The following is a 19,694-nucleotide window of genomic DNA, read 5'->3' as shown; positions in this document are numbered from 1 at the left end:
TCTTAGTGAAATCTGTGGTGGAACACCAAACTTAGAATTATAGATTCACCCTTGAATTCACTTGGTGTGCAACACCAAACTTAGCTCTTTGCAATGCGGAAAAATCTACTTAGCTTTTTTATTGAATAGCTAGGAAAAGAAAATTACCTTTGGTTGGGTTGCCTCCCAACAAGCGCTCTTTTAACGTCACTACCTTGATGGTTGGCTTTTCTCAGGGAGGGTTGTAATGTTTCAGATCTTCTCCTGTCACAGTAAATATGTCTCTGCTTGCTTCTTTGAGAATCTCTACATGCTCTAAGGATAGGATTTTATTGATTGTGTACACTTGAGGCAGTTGAGATGGAATAGTAGGAAGATGAGGTGGGATTTGTGGGTGGTGGATTGATATCACTTTGTCCCCTGGAGAGAAATCTTCAGTGGAGATTTTTTTGTTCCTCCAACCTCTTGGCATTTTCTTCCTTCCTTCTTCTGGTGGTGCCTTATTCTTTGTGATCTCTTTTTCAGGAGGGGTATTGTTCCTTGTCTCATGTGGGCGTTGTGGCCCTAGCTCCTCCATAATTTCTTTAGTCTGTAGCACCACCTCTACTTCTTTCTTCTCTTTCAGGCATGACCTTGGATGCTCTGGGGGTGATTCATTGGGTGCTTCTTTCAGGTTTGTATCTCCAGAATCAACCTTCATGACTTCCTTGTGATCATCCTTCAGGACCTTATTCTCTTGTTCAGATTCATGTGAGGGCTTAAAGACATGGAAGGTGATTTATTCATCATGTATTCTCAATATCAACTCTCTCTGCTCAACATCTATGAGTGCTTTGGCTGTGGCCAAGAATGGTCTCCCCAGAATGATTGGATGGAGATAGCTTTCTTTCATCTCAAGAACAACAAAATCTGTAGGGAGGAAGTACTTCCCAAGCTTCACCAGTACATTTTCAACCACTCCTAATGCTTGTTTCTGAGTCTTGTCAGCCAATTGAAGAACTACATCTATGGATTTCAACTCATTAATTTGCAGCCTTCTCATGAGAGATAGATGCATTAAATTTATGCTTGCTCCTAGATCGCAAAATCCTCTATCAATCATTGTGTCTCTTATAGCACAAGGGATGTGAAAACTCCCTGGATCCTTCTTCTTTGAGGGTAACTCCTTCTAGATAAGGGCACTGCTTTCCTTATTCATCACCACTGTTTGTCCACCCTTCAATGGGATTTTCTTGGTTAACAACTCCTTCATGCATTTGATATATGATGGCATCTGTTGAAGGGCTTCAATGAAGGGTATATTGATATGAAGAGACTTGAATGTATCTAGAAATCTAGAATATGTCTTGTCTTTCTCACCACCCCTGAGTCTTTGAGGGAATGGTGCCTTTGGTACATACAGTTTCAGGATTTCCTTCTCCATTGGTTCCTTCATCTGTGCAGGGTCAATTCCTTGTTCTGCCTCTTCCAAATTCTTCTTTGAATCTTCTAAGTTATGCTCTGATGGCCTGCAATTCTCTTCCTCTGAAATCTCTTCACCTCTTAGAGTGATCGCCTTGTATTCTTCTCATCTCACATTCTTGGTCTCTCCTCTTGGATTCTTCTCAGTGTCACTTGGAAAGCTGTCTGTGGATTTGGAGAATTGTTGAGAAAGGTATCCTACTTGAGATTCGAGCTTCTTGATGGTCTCTCTTCGACTTTTCATACTAGACCTTACTTCATCCTTGAATGTTCTGTTGTCTTGAACCTCCTTGCAAAGATTTTCAAGAAAGGCTTCAATCCGGGATAGTCTATTCTCAGATGGTGATGGTAGGTTGGAATTTGGAGGTTGAGGATGGTTGTCCTATGTTTGATATGGAGGTTGGTAAGAGTTGTTGTGTGTGAGTTGGTATGATCTTTAATTGGGTTGTTGGTAGGTGGAGTTGTTGAAATGGTTGGAGTTGTGAGGTTTATGATCTTGGCTCTAATTTTGCTTGTTTTCCCACCCAAAGTTTGGATAGTTTTTCCAACCAGGGTTATAGGTTTTGGAGTGTAGTGTGGATCATATGGTTGTCTTGATGAGTTTCCAACAAAATTGGCTTGCTCCCAATCATCTCTTTCCTCTGCATTCAACTCTTTTTGGGCTGGTGGTTGAGTATAGATTGCTGTAACTTGTTTCTACTCCATCTGATTAGTGAGGTCTGCCAATTGCTTGGTGATCAGCTTATTTTGAGCTAGTATTGCATCCATGTGATTCAGCTCCATTACCCCTCTATTGGTGCTCCTATCAGAGGCATAGAAGTATTCATTGTTGGCTACAGTTTCTATGACATCTATAGCCTCTTCAATTGTCTTCTTCTTGTTGAGAGAGCCTCTTGAAGAGTGATCTAAGGCTTTCTTTGATTCTTGTGACAAACCTTCATAGAAAATGTGCACCTGTACCCATTCATTGAACATATCCGGAGGGCACCTTCTTGTCAACTCTTTGTATCTCTCCCATGCTTCATAGAGAGTTTCACCATCTTGTTGTCTAAATGTTTGCACCTCAGCCCTCAATATGTTAACTCTTTCAGGAGGGTAAAATCTTGCCAAGAACTTATTCACCACATTTTTTCAAGTTGTCAAACTCTCCTTTGAAAATGACTCTAGCCACGTTGATGCTTTATCCCTGAGAGAAAAGGGAAACAAAAGCAATCTGTAGGTGTCAGGATGAACACCATTGGACTTCACAATATCACAAATTCTCAGGAATGTGGTTAGATATTGATTGGGATCTTCTTGGGCACTTTCTCCAAATGGGCAATTATTTTGAACAAGGGTGATGAGCTGTGGCATTAACTCAAAGTTATTAGCATGAATGGTTGGTTTTAGGATGCTGCCCCCACAATTCTCAGGATTGGGATTAATATAGGAGCCTAGCACCCTTCTCTCCTGCCCAGCATGGTTGCCAACACCTTCTCTAACATGGTTGTGAACTTCTTCCTCCATAACAATGTCCAGATCCTCTTCCAATTCCTCTTCACCAGCAATTCCTTTCTTGCTTCCCTCCTTAGCCTAAGGAAGGTCCTCTCAGGTTCACTATCAAATGAGGTTGAGGCTCCAACACTTTTACCTATCATACATTCAGCAAACAACAAGAAAATAGCAAGTGGAGAAGTTACTCTAAAAAAAAATTGATGGTTAGAGTGGTTAGTGCAATTGATCAAACAGTTAGTGGATTAGTGTGCTAGAAGGTAAATAGACAAAGAAAAACAGCTTAAATTGCTGAGAATAACAATAAACAGCTGAAATTGAAACTAATTAATGAAAGAAAAAATGTTCAATCTAGTTATCCTCGAATTTAATCATTGTCAATGCAAAATCAATCCCCGGCAACGGCGCCAAAAACTTGATACGGAAAAATATTAATTCCGCAATAACTACCGGCAAGTGCACCGGGTCGTATCAAGTAATAAAACTCACAAAAGTGAAGTCGATCCCACGAGGATTAACGGATTAAGCAAGTAATAGTTGATTAATTAGCCTAGTTAGACAAGCATAATTGGATGATAAGCAACAAGAAAATGTAAATTGCATGAAAGTAAAGGAAAGTAATAAAGTGCAAGAAAGTAAATGGCAAGACAAGTAAAGTGCTGGAATATAAAAGAGCAAGAAAAATAAAGTACGGGAAAGTAAAATACAAGAAAGAAAAGTACAAGAAAGTAAAAAAGTAAAAGAAAAGAAGAGCATTGAGATAGAGAGATATTGTATTCTCCGAATCAAGTTCATTCTCATCTCTTCCTCAATCAATGCATTCATTGATCTTCTTGGCAATCTTAGGTGATTGAATCCCAATTTCTTGGCAATCCAATCTCTCTAAGCTTGAACAATTGCCCAATTCCTTGATCTAATTGCTCATGGGAAGAGATGAAGTTTGGTCACTGATTATACCACACACTTTCATAGATCAAAGTATTGGTAGGATTACATGTCACTATATCCATCCAACCCCCAACCTATTTCGATGTGAGAAAGCATTTCTAGCATGATTTTCTCATTTCTCTTCCAAGGTTCAGAGAAAATCCAAGTATGAACAATTTCTCTTCCAAGACAATTGCTCAATTGAATGAAGATCGAAAGCTTTCAAGCAAAATCAAGAGAAAAGAAAGAGGAAAAAGAATGAAAACTACAATTGATCCATTAAATAACAATAGAGCTCTCTAACCCAATGAAAAGAGTTAGTTGTTCATTGCTCTATTCAAACAGAAAAAAAGAAAGTGCAGAAAAATAAAGGTGAAGATTAAGAATTCAAAACTGAAATTGAAACTTCAAAGTTCATAAATGAAAATTACAAACTGAAACTAAACTACTACACAGGAAGAAAAGAAGAGGAAAGGAAGAAGAGTGTATGAGGAGAGGGGTCCGAAGACCCACTCCCAGTGGTGTGTGCAAGGGAATGTGTGTGCTTGATTCTGGACTCCCCCGCCAATCCAGAATATCCCCTTCTATGAAGTTAAGACCTTTATATAGGCTTTCCTAAATTACAAATTGAAATAAAATTGAAAGCAAATTACAATCAAATTAACCATTCTAGATGATTTTTGTAGCCTTGATTGGTTGACAATTGTGGGCTTGCTTGCTTGAGAAGTGCATTCTTTGCATGGGTACCCATTTGTATTGAAGTTAGTGAGAACGTTGGTGACCAACGTTTGTATGAAAACGTTGAGTCAAACGTTACTTAAAAATTAATTCTGGGCATTGCTAGCAACGTTTGACTCAACGTTGGTGCACCAACATTGGTCTTGTCACGCGTACGCGTCACCCACGCGTACGCGTGAATGGTCAAATTGCCATTTCACGCGTGCGCGTCACCAGGCGCACGCGTCAAACTGGATTTTGCGCGTGTGTGTCACTCAGGCGTTCGCGTGACAGGCTAAAATGCGCGATGACATGTACGCGTCGCTGCAAATTTTCCAACTTCAGATTTGAACTTTTTATCATAGGCATTGGAGGTAACGTTAGTTTAGCAATGTTCTCTCCAACGTTGGCTTTGTCATGCGTGTGCGTCACCCACGCGTACGCGTGGAGTGTCAATTTCCCACGGTCACGCGTACGCGTTGCAGCCAATTTTTCCAACTCCAGAAATCAAAATTTATCGAAGACGTTGGAGGTAACGTTGGTTTTATCAAAATTACTTTTCTGCTTCTCTTTTAGCTCCTTTCTTCTTTCATGCTTGTTTTGTGCTTTTTACTTCCTTTTTCCACCAATTTCTGCAAAATAGATAAACTCAAAGAGATGAAAGTAATCTATGATTTAAGCACAAAAATACTCAATAATTAAGCATGATTAGTGAAAATTAAAGGTGAAAAAGCATAGAAAAACAAGCCATGATGCCCTGACATCACACATTCACACCTAAAACTATTTAGCATTAAACAATTGAAAAGGTAATTTGAAAACCAACAATAAATTAGTAAATGGAACAACATAACACAATTTAAAAAGTAAACTTCATTTTCATTAACAAATAAAAATATTACACTAATTTCACTGAAATTCATTCAAATAAAAACTGAAAAATCTATCCTAATTCCTTGAATATCTGAACTAATAATTCATAATTTGTCCATAATAAAGGTTGAAATTTAACTGCACCACTAATTTACCATCTAAAAGGTTCAACTGTAAAAAGTAAATCATATATTAACACATCTATTAACATACACAAAGGCTATTTTACCTAATTAAAGTACATCAATTTTACCTCACTTGGAGCTTTCTTTTTCTTTTTCTTTAAAGTATTTGCAATCTGCTTTTCAGTATTTAATCCCAATCTATTTTTGGGATGTCCTCTTATTCTCACACGTGGTGCGCTTTGAAGCTCGTTAATATCTTCCAAAGAAGCATCTTTGTACGATAACAAACATTTTTCTTTACTTTTGGCTTTATATTCTTGCATTTCAGTCATCACAGTATCATAAGTGCGGTGCAGAATCACAGTCAACTCCTCTGATGCCAATTCACAAATATTGTGTGACCGATACACCAAATCATCAAACTCCTACTTCTTGGCTCCAATAAAGGCTCGTTGTGGTTGCTCTTGAGATGTGTATGCATCCTCTTTATATTCTTGCTCCATCGTTCAAATATTTATCTTGATGATACTTTATCTACTCGCTCAAAGCTTAATGCACTCAGAGAATGACGACACAATATGCCTCTTGACTCAAATAATAAGCACTGACATTTTACTTTGCATGATATCGCGTCATATGTAACCACAAACTTATTGAATGTTGAGTTTGAAACCTGCTCTACAACATCATTTACCGTGAAACCTAGAGCGGACTCTGTTGATCTTGTGATGCAATTCACCTTTCTTCTAAATTGTGCTTGAACTTTCCAAAACTTCTCGTGAGTGTATACATGCTGAAATTGAGCTTCTATTGATGATTTTGTTGCACAAGGTATCACAATATGAAAATCTACAGCATCATATTCTCTCTCTTTGCTCTCTACTTCCTAGGCAATTATCATATTGTTTCACAAATTGAATCAATGAGCTGTTGTGCGAAATAAAATTGTTAAAAAAAAGCATGCATGTTCTCATTCTTTTGTGTGCTTCTTATCCCAACCCAAAAGTGGTGATCAAGATAAACTGGGATCCATAAATGACGATCTTCAAAAAACTCTAAAAAAATGATAACATACATAAATCATAAACTAAATGCACCGAAACATATACAGGTTCGCACATTTATCACAGAAGCAAAATGATCCAATTAATACTAATAAAGCCACCCTTACCTGAAAGTCACTTATTGTCTCCAACATCTCATCTTCATAAGAAAATCATTCTAATTTCTATCAAATGCATCTTTTGTAAAAAAAATTTCAAACAACATGACTCATCCCTTGTTTAATTTCTTTATATCTCTTGTAGCCATTTAATTTCTATTGAATCTTTTTCATAATATGCCAAATACATCACTTGTAGATACAAGTATCAATAGCCCTTTGCATCAATGCATGTTGATAGGTAAGAATACTTTTTAGAGCCTTTTCTCCCATGCAATGAAGCCAATATTCAAATAAGCATTTGAATGATTGAATATCCTCATTTTTCATCAGACCACATCCGAGAAGTGTAGAATGACCATGATGATTCACACCACCAAAAGAACTAAAAACTAAATTATAACTAACACAAAAACAAAATCAGATATGCACTGAAAAACAATTTCATATTCACTGAAAGTTATTTCAAAAAGCACATAAACCAGAACAGCAAATTACCTGTTTGTATTGTAAGTGGTATCGAATGAAATAACATCTCCAAAATACTCACAAGCGACCTTATTACTTCTTGTGTAAGCCCAAAAAGCAATTTTGATTGAGTGATCAATCTCAAGTTCAAGCTGTAAAAGAAATTCTGATTCTTCTCTTTCATTCTTAATAAGTATTTCCTAAATTCTTTGGCATTGTCTATTCGGAAACATTACGAACTTTTCTCGTAATATAATTTCTCATATCTTTTTCAATAAAACTTAATTCATAATGACCCCTACCCTGTTGCAACAAATGATTGATATGTTTTGCTTGGTCTAATTCCAGTTTCATCATTATTCTCAATTGTACGACATATAAATATGCTTAATTGCCTGTGTATGATGCAAAATAACTTTCAAAATAACCCAAACACCAATGTCCTATATATATATATATTCTTGCAAGACAATTTAATCCAGCTGAGGTATTAGTCTTCTGAGTTGGAGATATGTTCGATTTCCATTTACCCTCTCTATTACATGTAATAAATTTTTTCTTAATTTCATTTTTCTTCTTATTTGTGTTTCGAATTTCGGTAGATTTAGAATAATGTTAGTATAGTTTCTCAACGTTTTCAAACATGTTAAAAGTCTTCCTAACTTTTGGAACAAACTGCTTATCAACACCACAGAGAAACTGAATAAACATTGAAAACTGTTAGTTCTAAATTAAACCAAATTGTATTTTTAAATGTATCAAAACTAGGAATGAAACAGATTTATCAAAAATAACAATTCAAAACTCCTACATTATATTAATATTCAAACCTTCAATATGAACACCAATTTTTACAAACAGAAACAAAATTATTCAACTACACGAGCATCAACTTCTAGGTTTGAACCAAACCTCATCCACTTGATTCAATTCAAAAGTATAATCTAATTCACCCTGGTTCAACTGACAGTCTGAATTTGCATCATTCATTGTCTTCGAAAATGAAAAATCTGTCCAATTGTTATTTATCCATGGATTAATGGCAATATATTTTTGTTGAGAAAATTTTTCGTCGCATTGAAAATTTTTTGGTAGCGAAAGGAGAGTGATAAATTAAGGATTTTAAAATCAGAGATGGGAGATTTGAAAAAAGAAAATGAATGGAGACTTATTATTAATTTAGTTTGCTCATAACATTTTTGTTATTGGATAGCTATTTAAAATTCATATATTAAGAAAAAGAGTAAACAACCATTTTTTATCATAAGATTTGAACACTGATAAAACTGACTAGGAAAAAATAAAACTAATATTATGCTTATTAAAAATGAATTTTATTTGACAAAAATATCCAGTTATTATATTTCTGCTGACTTCGTTAAATAAACACATAAAATTCGTAATTTTTCTCTACCATTATCATCTTCAACCTCTTTGAGCATTCAACCTAATTGCATTAACTATAATAAAAAATAAGCATTTCCTTAGGATAAAAATAAGCAATCAAAATCAGAGTGATAAAATGAATCTAAGCAGTGTAAGAAAAATTTTTAAAAACAAAAAATTGAACCATCATAACAGTAAAACACAAAATATGATTACCTAGTTCATCTCTAAAAGAAAAAAAAAAGAAGAAAGGGGATAAAAATAAAATAAAATCCTTCAATGAGAAAAAAATTATAACAACAAAAACAGAAGCATATATGAGAAAAAAATCATGCAAAATAGCCAAAAGAACACTTGAACAAAATTTTTCAATGTATTATAACAGTATTGACACAGTAACTACGAAGCAAATGTGGTAGCAGAGAGAGAGAGAGAGAGAGAGAGAGAGAGAGAGAGTATCTTTCTTTCTCTTCTTTGCTACTACAGAGACGATGGCTCCCAACGCTGATGCCAACCTTCTCCCCTTCTTATTTCTTTCTTCTTCTAACTTTCTTCTTTTCTGATTTTTCTTTCTTTTTTTTTGTCTCCCTTTGCATGTGTTTTGACAATTTATAATTAAGGATATATGGAAATGAGTAAGGATAGAATAAGGGAGAGTAACACTGTATTAATGGAAATGAGTTTAGAGAGGAGTTGTGAGTTTTTTAATATTGTTAGAAAAATTTAGGGTTTTAACTGATTGAAGACGATGGGATATGGCAATTTAGGAATTTTGTGTTTTTTAACGGAGTCAACAAAAATTTTATAATTAGATATTTGTTTAAATGAAATTCATTTTTGATGAGTATAATATTAATTTTATTTTTTTATGGTCAGTTTTATCAGTTCCTAAATCTTTAATGATTAAAAATGATTATTTCTTTTAAAAAAAATTATCCTATTTAAACCCTAATTTAAATATACTTTTTGACATGTATTTCTTTTCTCTTTATTTTATTTTACTATTTTTTATAATTTCAAATTAAAAATTGTTATAACATAAAAAAAAGTGATTTCAATATGTTTATGCTATGATAGATATATTATTTTAAAAAATATTATTAAAATTAAAATAATACTTTTTTATTATTTAATAATACTTTTTAAAAAATATTATTAAAAAAATATTTTCATATTATAAAAATAAATATAACTTTAATTTAACAATAATTATATCATTACTGTAATCACCATAGACATAATCATAATACAATTCATGTAAAAATAATACCTTAAAACAGTACTAAATATAAATTTAGTTATTTGCTTAGAGCAATACTTCCAATACACTACTGTATGTTTTGACTAAGCAATTCAAAGGTCAAAAAGTGAAAAGCCGCGTCACTGTTTTGTGAAACAAAGACTTGGTTGCTATTTGTCAAATGTCAAGTGTTTACAACTATTTGGTAAACTATTTTCCTTTAAGAGGGGCCCATTATGTAACGCTTTGATGTGATATTTTTCATGCGATTCTTACATCACACGACATGAGCTTACAGAGCAAATAATTAAAGATTTCACTAATATTTTTTTTAAGAAAAGAAAAAAGTTCACAAATCCATAACAGGCATTCTTCTTCTTGCTTAAATAAATCTCATATACTATATATAATCATTATCAGTGTGTCACACACCATTCGTCCCTCTCAATCTCGTACCTAATTCTCATTTTTTCTCCATTCCTAATTAATATCGGCGTCTATGGCTAACTAGGCTGTTAAATAGATTCGTCAAATCCGTTTAAACTAGTTTTATTTATGGGTCATCATTTTTTAATTCAAATGATTTATATTCAGTTTAATGAGTTAAATAAATAAATTTATTTATTTTTTAATTTTATATTTTAAAAAATATTATTTTGACAAAAAATATTATTTTTAAGTTAAAAATTTTATATAAATAATATTATTTTAATTGATGTATCGAATGTTTAGATTGTGTAAGAAGAAATATTAACTAAAAATATTAATTTTTTAAAAATAAAATAAAATTTAAATAAACTATCATTTACTCATCAAATTTGTTTAACTCATTATTGTTTTGAGTCAATCATTCAATTTGTTTAACTTAAAATTTAAATAAATTTAATTTTAAAGATAAAATTAGCCTATTTTAAATGGTCTAAAATTTGGTCTTTTAAATATTTTTTTCATCATATATTATGCATAAATATTGTTTCAATTATTTGGATAACTATATTCGTATTCGCTCACTCTATTCAATTATACATACAAGCTTATAAACATTCATTTCAATTAATTAACCATTAAATTATACTGATATTAATTAAGATACAATTCTGTTAAATAATTAATAGGGATTTAGTTAACAGTAAATTAACAAACATTTTTAAATTGTACTTTATATTAATTAATTATCATTAATTAGTAATTATTTAAATTTTATTTTTAAAAAATATAAAATTAATAATTATTAATTATAGTTATTTAAAATTGACTGATTAAAAATTGTATACCTATACTTTTCTATTAAGATAAAATATGTCAAATCTAAATAATGATGTGCAAATATTTGTTAGGTGCAGATAATTAACTTGTTCTTATAATGATATGATGATAGTAATCTTTGCAATCGAAAGTTGATTATCTTACGTGTATGCAGGACAAGTTATGTCGCTACGCGGGTTTTACTTTGTCGTGTGAATAGCATAAACCAAAGCACTCACAAGCATATATGAATATGAATGGTTACTTTAATTTGTCAACATTTGCTGGCTATATGCTGCCTATAGCAATCATATAGCGTTTAAGAGAAGTAAGTAAAATATATAAAGACACTTCTTATTATTAACATGTTTACTACAGCAACGAGGGAGGTTATATGCTTCAATTGTGTATATATAGTCAAAATTACATACAGCTCATACGAGCAATAATATCTTATGCATTTTGACGTGTTAATTACAATATGACTTCCAGTTTTGTGGTAGACAATGTCACCTCCTGTTTAATTACAAAGATTAATTTTTAAACGGGCTATAGGTGTAATAATTCTTGAAAATTGGTGATGGGATGCAATACACGTATATGCCTTGCATTGCTTTTGTTTTTTGCAATTTACGAAAAGTTGATAAATGATTTTTGCAACCTACGAAAAGGAGAGAAGATGCCATGTGTTTGACATGTTTATTGTAAAAAATGTGTTTAGTATAATCGGATTTTCTCACAAATGTTATTATCAAATTTTGCAACAGATAATCTGATAGTAAAAATGATAAATGATTTTTCTACAAAAATGTTATCGTTACATTGATAGACGGTAATAAATGGTGTATGTGAACACTACTAGAAAATAGTAGATTACAGTCGAATTTTTTTGACAGAATTTTACTGTCGAAAATACTGATGGATTTTTGACGGATTTTTTGTCGGTAAAAAAATTAAAATTTGTTTCAAAAACTCACCGACAGATTATGAGATATGTTGGTAATTCTATCTATAAATTGAAATTTGATTTTAGATTTTTTACCGACAAAAAATCCGTCTGTAATTAATAAATAAATCTGTCAGAAATTTAAGTAATCCTAATAAAACCCTAATTTGAACTCCATTCACACGCTCCCACGCAAATAAAACCCACTCCTCTCTCCGTGCCTTCCTTTGTCGCCGCTCGCGTTGCACGAGTTCGATCTCTCCATCATCGATCGCATCGCACGAGCTCCCTTCACCGCCGCTCTTGTCGCATCTGCTCCCTTCTTCACCATCATAGCAGAGCTCTCTCCATCACTGCTCTCGTCGCGTCTGCTCCTTTCGTGACTTTCAGGTATAGTCTGATTTTGTGATTCTGTTGCTTAGGGCTCAATTTTCTATGCCAATTTTAGGTTTATCCTACTTTGCTTCGTTAATTCAGCTTTGTAGTACTTACATAAGCAGTTTCTATCTTCTTGTTATTGTTGTTGTTGATGCTGATTGAGCTTGTTGTAGTTGTAGCCATGTTTGTGATGAAAAAGTTCATCTTCACATTTCCTGGTATTCAGTTCGGCTAACCTAATGCTATGGGTCTGTGTATTTGGGAACACTAACGAATTATCATAGACGATATAGGAGTATAGGTAATGCGACTCGTGGGTTTTGGGAACGTTAGAAGTTTTTCTTCAAGGATAGCTCGATTTCAGATCTTAATCTTTACTTGTATCCTTGTGTCTTGATATGCATTTCCTTCCATGTTTGACATTGGAGTTCTTTGTTTCGGATTCCTTCTTGGACATTGATTTGAGTATCTTTCAATCATGTTCCTTTGTTCGCATGCATCCTTGTTTGATCTTATTGAGAATCATTCTTTGGACCTCTAAAAACTTGCTATTGAGTTGTGTTACGTCCATTCACGAACTTGTGTTTCTTTGAATCGACTAGAACTTGTTTTTTTTGTATGCTTCATTGTTTCTATCAAAGCTTCTTGGTTCAGATTCTTTCCTGATATGCACTTTGATTTTTTTTCTGGCGTATTTCATTGTTTTTCAGCAATCTTGCTTGATCATGGTAGAAGGTATCCTTTCAATTTCTCACGAAAGAGTTTTGTGGATGTTAGACTTGTGACCGGTAACAGGTTTGTGAAGTGATTGATGAGGTTGAGAACTTTCGGATAAGTTGTTGATAAAGTATAGTTGGAAATTGTAAAGGTGAGCTATGTTGAAACTTGGGAAGTTGAAACCTTAAGGCTTCACGTGAAATTGGTTATTACAATGGATATATTGGATGTGTGTAACGGTATAGAATTAGGAAATTATGGAGTAAGAGTGTTCCTGAGGAGTGATAAGCGAGTTAAAAATCGCCCAGTAATTTATTAGTTAAGGAAATCAGAGTGTTGGCCTGTCAACCATACTGTTTTGCAATACCTGTCTTGAAAAATTTGCACCTTATTGTGTTTCTTCAAGTTTTGGTAAAGTGCTAAAACCATGTAACCTTTTTGCATAGAGTTTATTTTGTAGCTTCTGTTTCATACCACACTTTTTTCTTATATTTTATGCCATATGAATATCCTGGTACTTTTTACTTTTTTCATAAGGTGTTTAAAAAGTAAAGTGTTAAAACTATGTAATATTTTGTGTATTACATTCATTGAAAAAAATAATGAGAATTTTATATGCTTTAATTTGAATATTAAGCTTTTGAACCTTATTTTATGAATAAAGGAAAAATTATTTGGTTATCTCTAATTCTTGAATTAGAGTATTTATTTGAAAGTGATTTGTAAGTTGATGAATAAATAGTATTTTTGTAGATAATTATTGTTGCATTAAAACTATTTTTCAATTACTACATTACCCCTATGTTTATTAAAAATACTTAAACCATAACCCTAATTTTCCTAACACACCTACACACTCACCCTCTCTCTAACTTAACCGCCATCCCACCCCAACCCACCCACACATATGGACACACACAAACACAAAACACACACACACCATCTCCACACTCACCCACAAAAAAGAGAAGGAAGGGAGAAGAAGAGAGGGAGAGGACGGCACCAGCGGAGCTGGGTACCGCCATTGCCGTCGTCATCAAGCTCGGAAGAAATGGGAGACGCCACCATCACAGGAGGAGCCAAAGGAGAGAGAGGGAGCTCAGGAGAGAGAGATTGAAGAAGGAGAAGCTCTGCGCTACTGCGTCCCACCTAGCCGCCGCCGTTCATGCTCCTCGCCGTCGTCGCTGAAGTCACCATGCGCCACTGCCGCTGTTGGAGTCACCGAGAAGAGGAGCTCGAACGCGAGAGAGAGAGAGAGAGAGAGAGAGAGAGAGAGAGAGAGAGAGAGAGAGAGAGAGAGAGGCTGCTGCTGTGGGTGTCACTACGGGAGGAGGAGGAAACCTTGCCGCCGTGCTTGGCTTCCGGAAGCACCGTCGGAGGTGCTGCTGCCCCATGTTCTTTGTTCCTTTGATGTAGTAACTTGTTTTCTCCGAAAACCCTTTTAATCTCTGTTCTGTTATATGTTGTTGAAGTTTTTATGGTGTTATTGCCATAGGGTTAAGTTTCGATCATTGTATGTCGCGATTAAAGTTGCTACTGTTGCTGCGGAAGTAGTATGGAGTTGTGGTTGCGGCTGCTGCTGTTGCGGGCCGGAAGAATAAGGGTTGATGTGTTTTGTGGCTTACGGGTTTCGAGTTTTTGAGGTTGGAGCTTTTTCTTAAAATTGTTTTATTATCAAGAATTGTTACAAGTCGATATTGATACGAAAAATATATTTTTATGATTACGTGAGTCTTATGGATTGAACTGAGTTGCTTTGGATGAATGAAATTGTTTGCCTGATAGATTTATTGACTATTTGAGAAAGTCAGGTATTCTGGTTTGTTGGTTGACTTTGTTGAATTAGTTTTCTTGATGTTGAAAATGATTTGATATTGGAACTTATTTGATATTGAAAATATTTTGATATTGTAAATGATTTAATGTTGGAAATGATTTGATATTAAAATTGGTTTGATATGGGAAATAATTTGATGTTGGAAATAATTTGATATTGAAAATAGTTTGATATTGAAAGTAATTTGATAATTGAAAATGGTTTGATATTGGAAATATTTGAGAAAGGTCTGAGAGATATTTGGAGGGAACCCTTCAAGGGTGGTAAAGTTCAGGTTTTAGAGGAGATGCTGCCGAAATTTTTATAAGTATTTAAGTGAATTTAAATCATTGGGATTGATTGGTGAAATGAAATGATCTTTAAGTCTATTTTGGGGGAAAGTCTTGAACTAAAGAAATGAATTTTTGTTTGATTATATTGGTTTAAGGATTATTATGTTTTTGAGGAGTTTTAGAGGAAGCTAACGTAATAGAAGTGAATTGGAGATTTAACTTACTTTGGGTATTTAATTGAATGGAAATGAGTTTTATTGAATTAATATGAATTAAAGAGTGATGTTTTGAGGAATTTAATGAAAAATAAAGTAATGCAAGTGTGTATTTAAGAATAAAGAATTTTTGAGTCTTCGAGAAAATGTTTTAAGCTTGAAAATGAAGTAAAGTTTGTTTTGGGGAAGTTGGTAAATTTGGAAATGCATTTCGTTTGATTAATGCTAATTAAAGGGGTTATGTTTTGAAAAGATTTAGTGAATTTGAAGTATTTAGATTCGATTGGTGAAATGGAATGATTTTTGAGACTTTGGGAAGGCCCGAAATTCAATAATGAAGTTGAAATTTTTTTAAGAACTTGGTTAAACAAAAAAGAGACTTAATTGATCATGATTAATGTTTGATTGTGAATATGATTGAAATTGAGGAATATTGAGATTTGAGGTTAAGCACAATCTCGTGAGGACGACGATACGTAACGCTCACTTGAGATAATGTGCGTGAGGCTCAATGAGGACGGCGATACATAATGTTCACTTGAGACCTAAAGGAGGGTTCCCCATGAGGACAACGATACGTAATGTTTATGGAGAAAATGAATTTGATTAGTGGGCACAGCGATACGTAATGTCCACATGAGACCGTGAGTACGGCACAGTGAGGACGACGATACATAACGCTCATTTGAGACCGAACGTATGATCCCCATGAGGATAGAAATACATAACGCTCATGGAAGGGGATGTTTTCTGAGATAGGGATGGCGATACGTAACGCCTATCTCATGGATGTCATCGGGTGTGGGCAACCAACCGAGATGTGAGTTCATGGCCAGTTTAGGATTAGGCATCTATCATGTGCATCTATGTGATATTGTTTGGGTGTGCATATTGTATTTGGTTTGTCTATGTGAATATTTATGTTTAATTGCTAAATGCCATACTTGATGTAATTACTCTTGATTGTGTTTGAATTTCATTGCATGTAATTGTGACTGGTTGGTTCAGATTATGGTGATTTGAGTGTGATTTGATTTTGTGTTGGGCCAGAAGCCGTGATTTAGTTATGTTTGGGCTGGAGACCGCGATTTGATGCATCAGTGGTAAGTTTGGTTAGAATGGTTCTTTGGTAAGCAGTGAAATATTATGAAATGTTATGTCTGCTTGGAATTTTTATAAGTAAAATATGGATTTGGATTTGTAAAGATTAATTATTGATTTTTGAAAATATTCATAAGACGAGCGATGATCACTACGGCTAAAAACAACTTTCTTTTTATATATTCTCTTATGAGAATTCAAAAACTTCTCTGGTGAGACTGTATGGTTAGATTCTCACCCCCTACAGACTTCTCTTTTAAGGATGGATGAGGTAGCCTACGAAGTTTTCTTCTGCACATCTGGGGTTATATATAGTTATAATTTTTCCTCACCTTTATTCTTATATTTTTATAAAAGGGATAGGAGTTGTGATTGTAATGATATGTACGTAGGCAATATTTGTAGTTACTTGTATAAGAAGTCTTGTATGTATATATATGTATCTATATGTATCTTTTTGGAGAGGGGAATAATCTTTGTTTGATATACTTCATTGTTTTACTTGTTCTCTTTCTTATGTTCTTATTATTACAGGAAAAGGGGTTGAGAATTTGGTAATTATAGGTTTAAGGCTTGCAGGGTAAGAGCTTAAGAAGGAACTTACAGAAAGGATGTTGAAGAGGGCTTTGATATAACACTTGCAAAGCATAAGGGACAGGTAGGATAATAAGATTAGTCTTAGCATTGGTTACATTCAATCAAATCCCTTTTTTTTTAATATGTTGGTTGTTATTTATGTATTTCTTTCACTTTTCTTGTATGATTTTCTTTCCACAGTATGCTCTAAGAAAATTGTACCATGAAAGTCCAAGGTTTATATGTGTATTACATACATCCCCAACATGTGGTCCATATAGGACACTCAAGCCAATTTTGATTTTTGTGACTACTTTCAGGTAAGAAGAGCAAGCTGGCCAAGGCTAGTTGAATCGATGTTTCCAAAGTGGCGCCTTCTACTGCTGCATCGATGTTCGAGTTCACTACAAAACAAAGATTTTTCCAGAGTCAGGCCTTAAATCAAAAGATTCATCTTGTTCAATTAATTGAGAAAACAATGCACTCATTAGGCTAAGTGTGATTTCATGTTACTTTTTAAGTTTTGTTTCAGATACAAAGCAGTAGCTGATTTGTTTAGCCATATGAGCTGCTCACTTAGATTGCTTCATCTGTGTAAAAAATCTCCAACTTTTCAAAATATTTGTGCCCAAGTTGAAATTCTGGCTTAGAGGTGTGTTGTTTTGTTTTCTTAGATGTTTCCTAATTTAGTTTAGCAATAACATTAGATCTCCAAAGTTGTCCATGAATAAAGTAGTATCCAATATATTAAAAAGACAATTAGTATGACTCTTATAATCCTACTTTTGATTTGTATGGACTCTGCTGGAGTTATTCAGTTTGTAGTGAGACTAATGTTAATGCTTTGGCAATTGGGTGCAATCTTTTTTTTAGGGATTACTCTTCTAACAACTTTGGTTTCATCAGTTAAGCAAAATCAAGTTATTGCTCTATATTTTAATCCCAGGAAATTCTCATATGCCCATTTTGCACAAATGAAGTATTACTTCCTGATGGCATACATATAGATAATGTGCTTGTTCATGATAAAAAGAGCTTGTGTATGAAGTCAGACATGAAGATCACCTTGGTATTTGATGTTTTGGAAGAGGATTCTAATGAATTTGCTAATATGGATCTTCGACCATATTTTAGTTCTGGCTTATTAATTTCTCCTATATGCATCCTGAGGTAACTTTTTTAATCTTAAGTTGTTACCATGTTAGTTATGTTTTTGCTTTGTAGTTTACATAATACAAACAATCATATGATATTGTTATACACCTTTAGCTGTCACAAGGATAATTTTTAACACCCTACCACACAAAGCCTTACGTTTAAGTCGTGAAGCAGAGGTGGCGAGGTATTACAACCTCTAAAAATAAAATATGTGCATAAATATAGTTGAAAGAATTCATATCTAGGAGCCTTGGAGAATAAGCTAAACAAAAGCGAAAACAGAAAATCGTGTTATACTCGCATGGATAATCATAAAACGGATAGGTAAGATCAAAAGAAGGCTAAAAATATAATATACAGATTAGAGTTCCAAAATATTGATATCAAGCTCTAAACTCGACCTGCAAAACTAAGGGCGGCCAGAGTATGTAATTAGATACATTTATACCACACAAAATATAATTCAAACTACAGAATAAATACCTGTTTCTCCAAGTCAACCTTTAGGAGGGACAAACATAAAATATATACAGAGGAGAGTCTATATACATATATACATTGCATAAATACAAAATACAACATCTCAAAACTAACCCAACTTTGCTTGCACAAGAAACTCTAGACGCTCAGCGAGGTGCCTCTCGACTTGTATCCAAAAAACAACATAGTATGTATGGAATGAGAACTGAAGGTTCTCAGTATGGTAAAGGTGCTTGCATAGTTAATATAAAAGGTCTCCGGAAAGCCAAAGTGATGCACCACTATTTCGTGGTACATCTTGTGCTTAATTGAGTGGATTTTATCTACTATTCTCAGTTTCTCACACTTATTCATGTAAATTGCATATTTTACATTTTCCTTTCTGATTTTGTGCTATGATTGAAAACATGTTTCTTTGGTCGTAATTTAGCTAATTTTAATCCTCTCTTATTACCATTCGATGCCATGATATGTGTGTTAAGTATTTTAAGAGATTATAGGGCAGGAATGGCTTAGAGGATGGAAAGGAAGCATGCAAAAGTGGAAGGAATACAAGAAATTGAAGGAACTGCAAAGCTGTCAACCCTGACCTCTTTGCATTCAATCAATCATAACTTGAGCTACAGAGGTCCAAATGAGGCGGTTCCAATTGCGTTGGAAATCTAACATCCAGGGCTTTGAAATGATATATAATTTTCCATAGTGGCCATGCAGCTAGGTGATGCGCACGCGCACATTGGTGAAAAGTCCATTGGCGCGCACGCGCACCTGGCGTGTACGCGCGACATGCGCGACGTACTGCAACTGCAGAAATTGATGGGGGCGATTTCTGGGCTATTTTTGACCCAATTTTCGGCCTAGAAAACACATATTAGAGGCTACAGAGTGGGAGAATCCATTGATTCATTGACACAACTTTTCATTATTGACAATTTAGGTT

General features: G+C 34.0%; 1 protein-coding gene across 1 annotated transcript; it reads right to left on the bottom strand.

Annotated features, from left to right (window-relative positions):
* Positions 1-757: 757 nt before the first annotated feature.
* On the bottom strand, positions 758-1,081 carry LOC140183138 (uncharacterized). The gene has a single exon (XM_072231158.1). The coding sequence runs from the start codon at positions 1,079-1,081 to the stop codon at positions 758-760; it is 324 nt and encodes a 107-aa protein (XP_072087259.1).
* Between the last annotated feature and the right edge of the window lie 18,613 nt (positions 1,082-19,694).

Source organism: Arachis hypogaea, chromosome 20, assembly GCF_003086295.3.
Source record: "Arachis hypogaea cultivar Tifrunner chromosome 20, arahy.Tifrunner.gnm2.J5K5, whole genome shotgun sequence".
In the NCBI taxonomy this organism is placed as follows: domain Eukaryota; kingdom Viridiplantae; phylum Streptophyta; class Magnoliopsida; order Fabales; family Fabaceae; genus Arachis; species Arachis hypogaea.
Note: the sequence above shows the minus strand (reverse complement) of the source record. Positions and strands in the feature narration are given on the sequence as shown.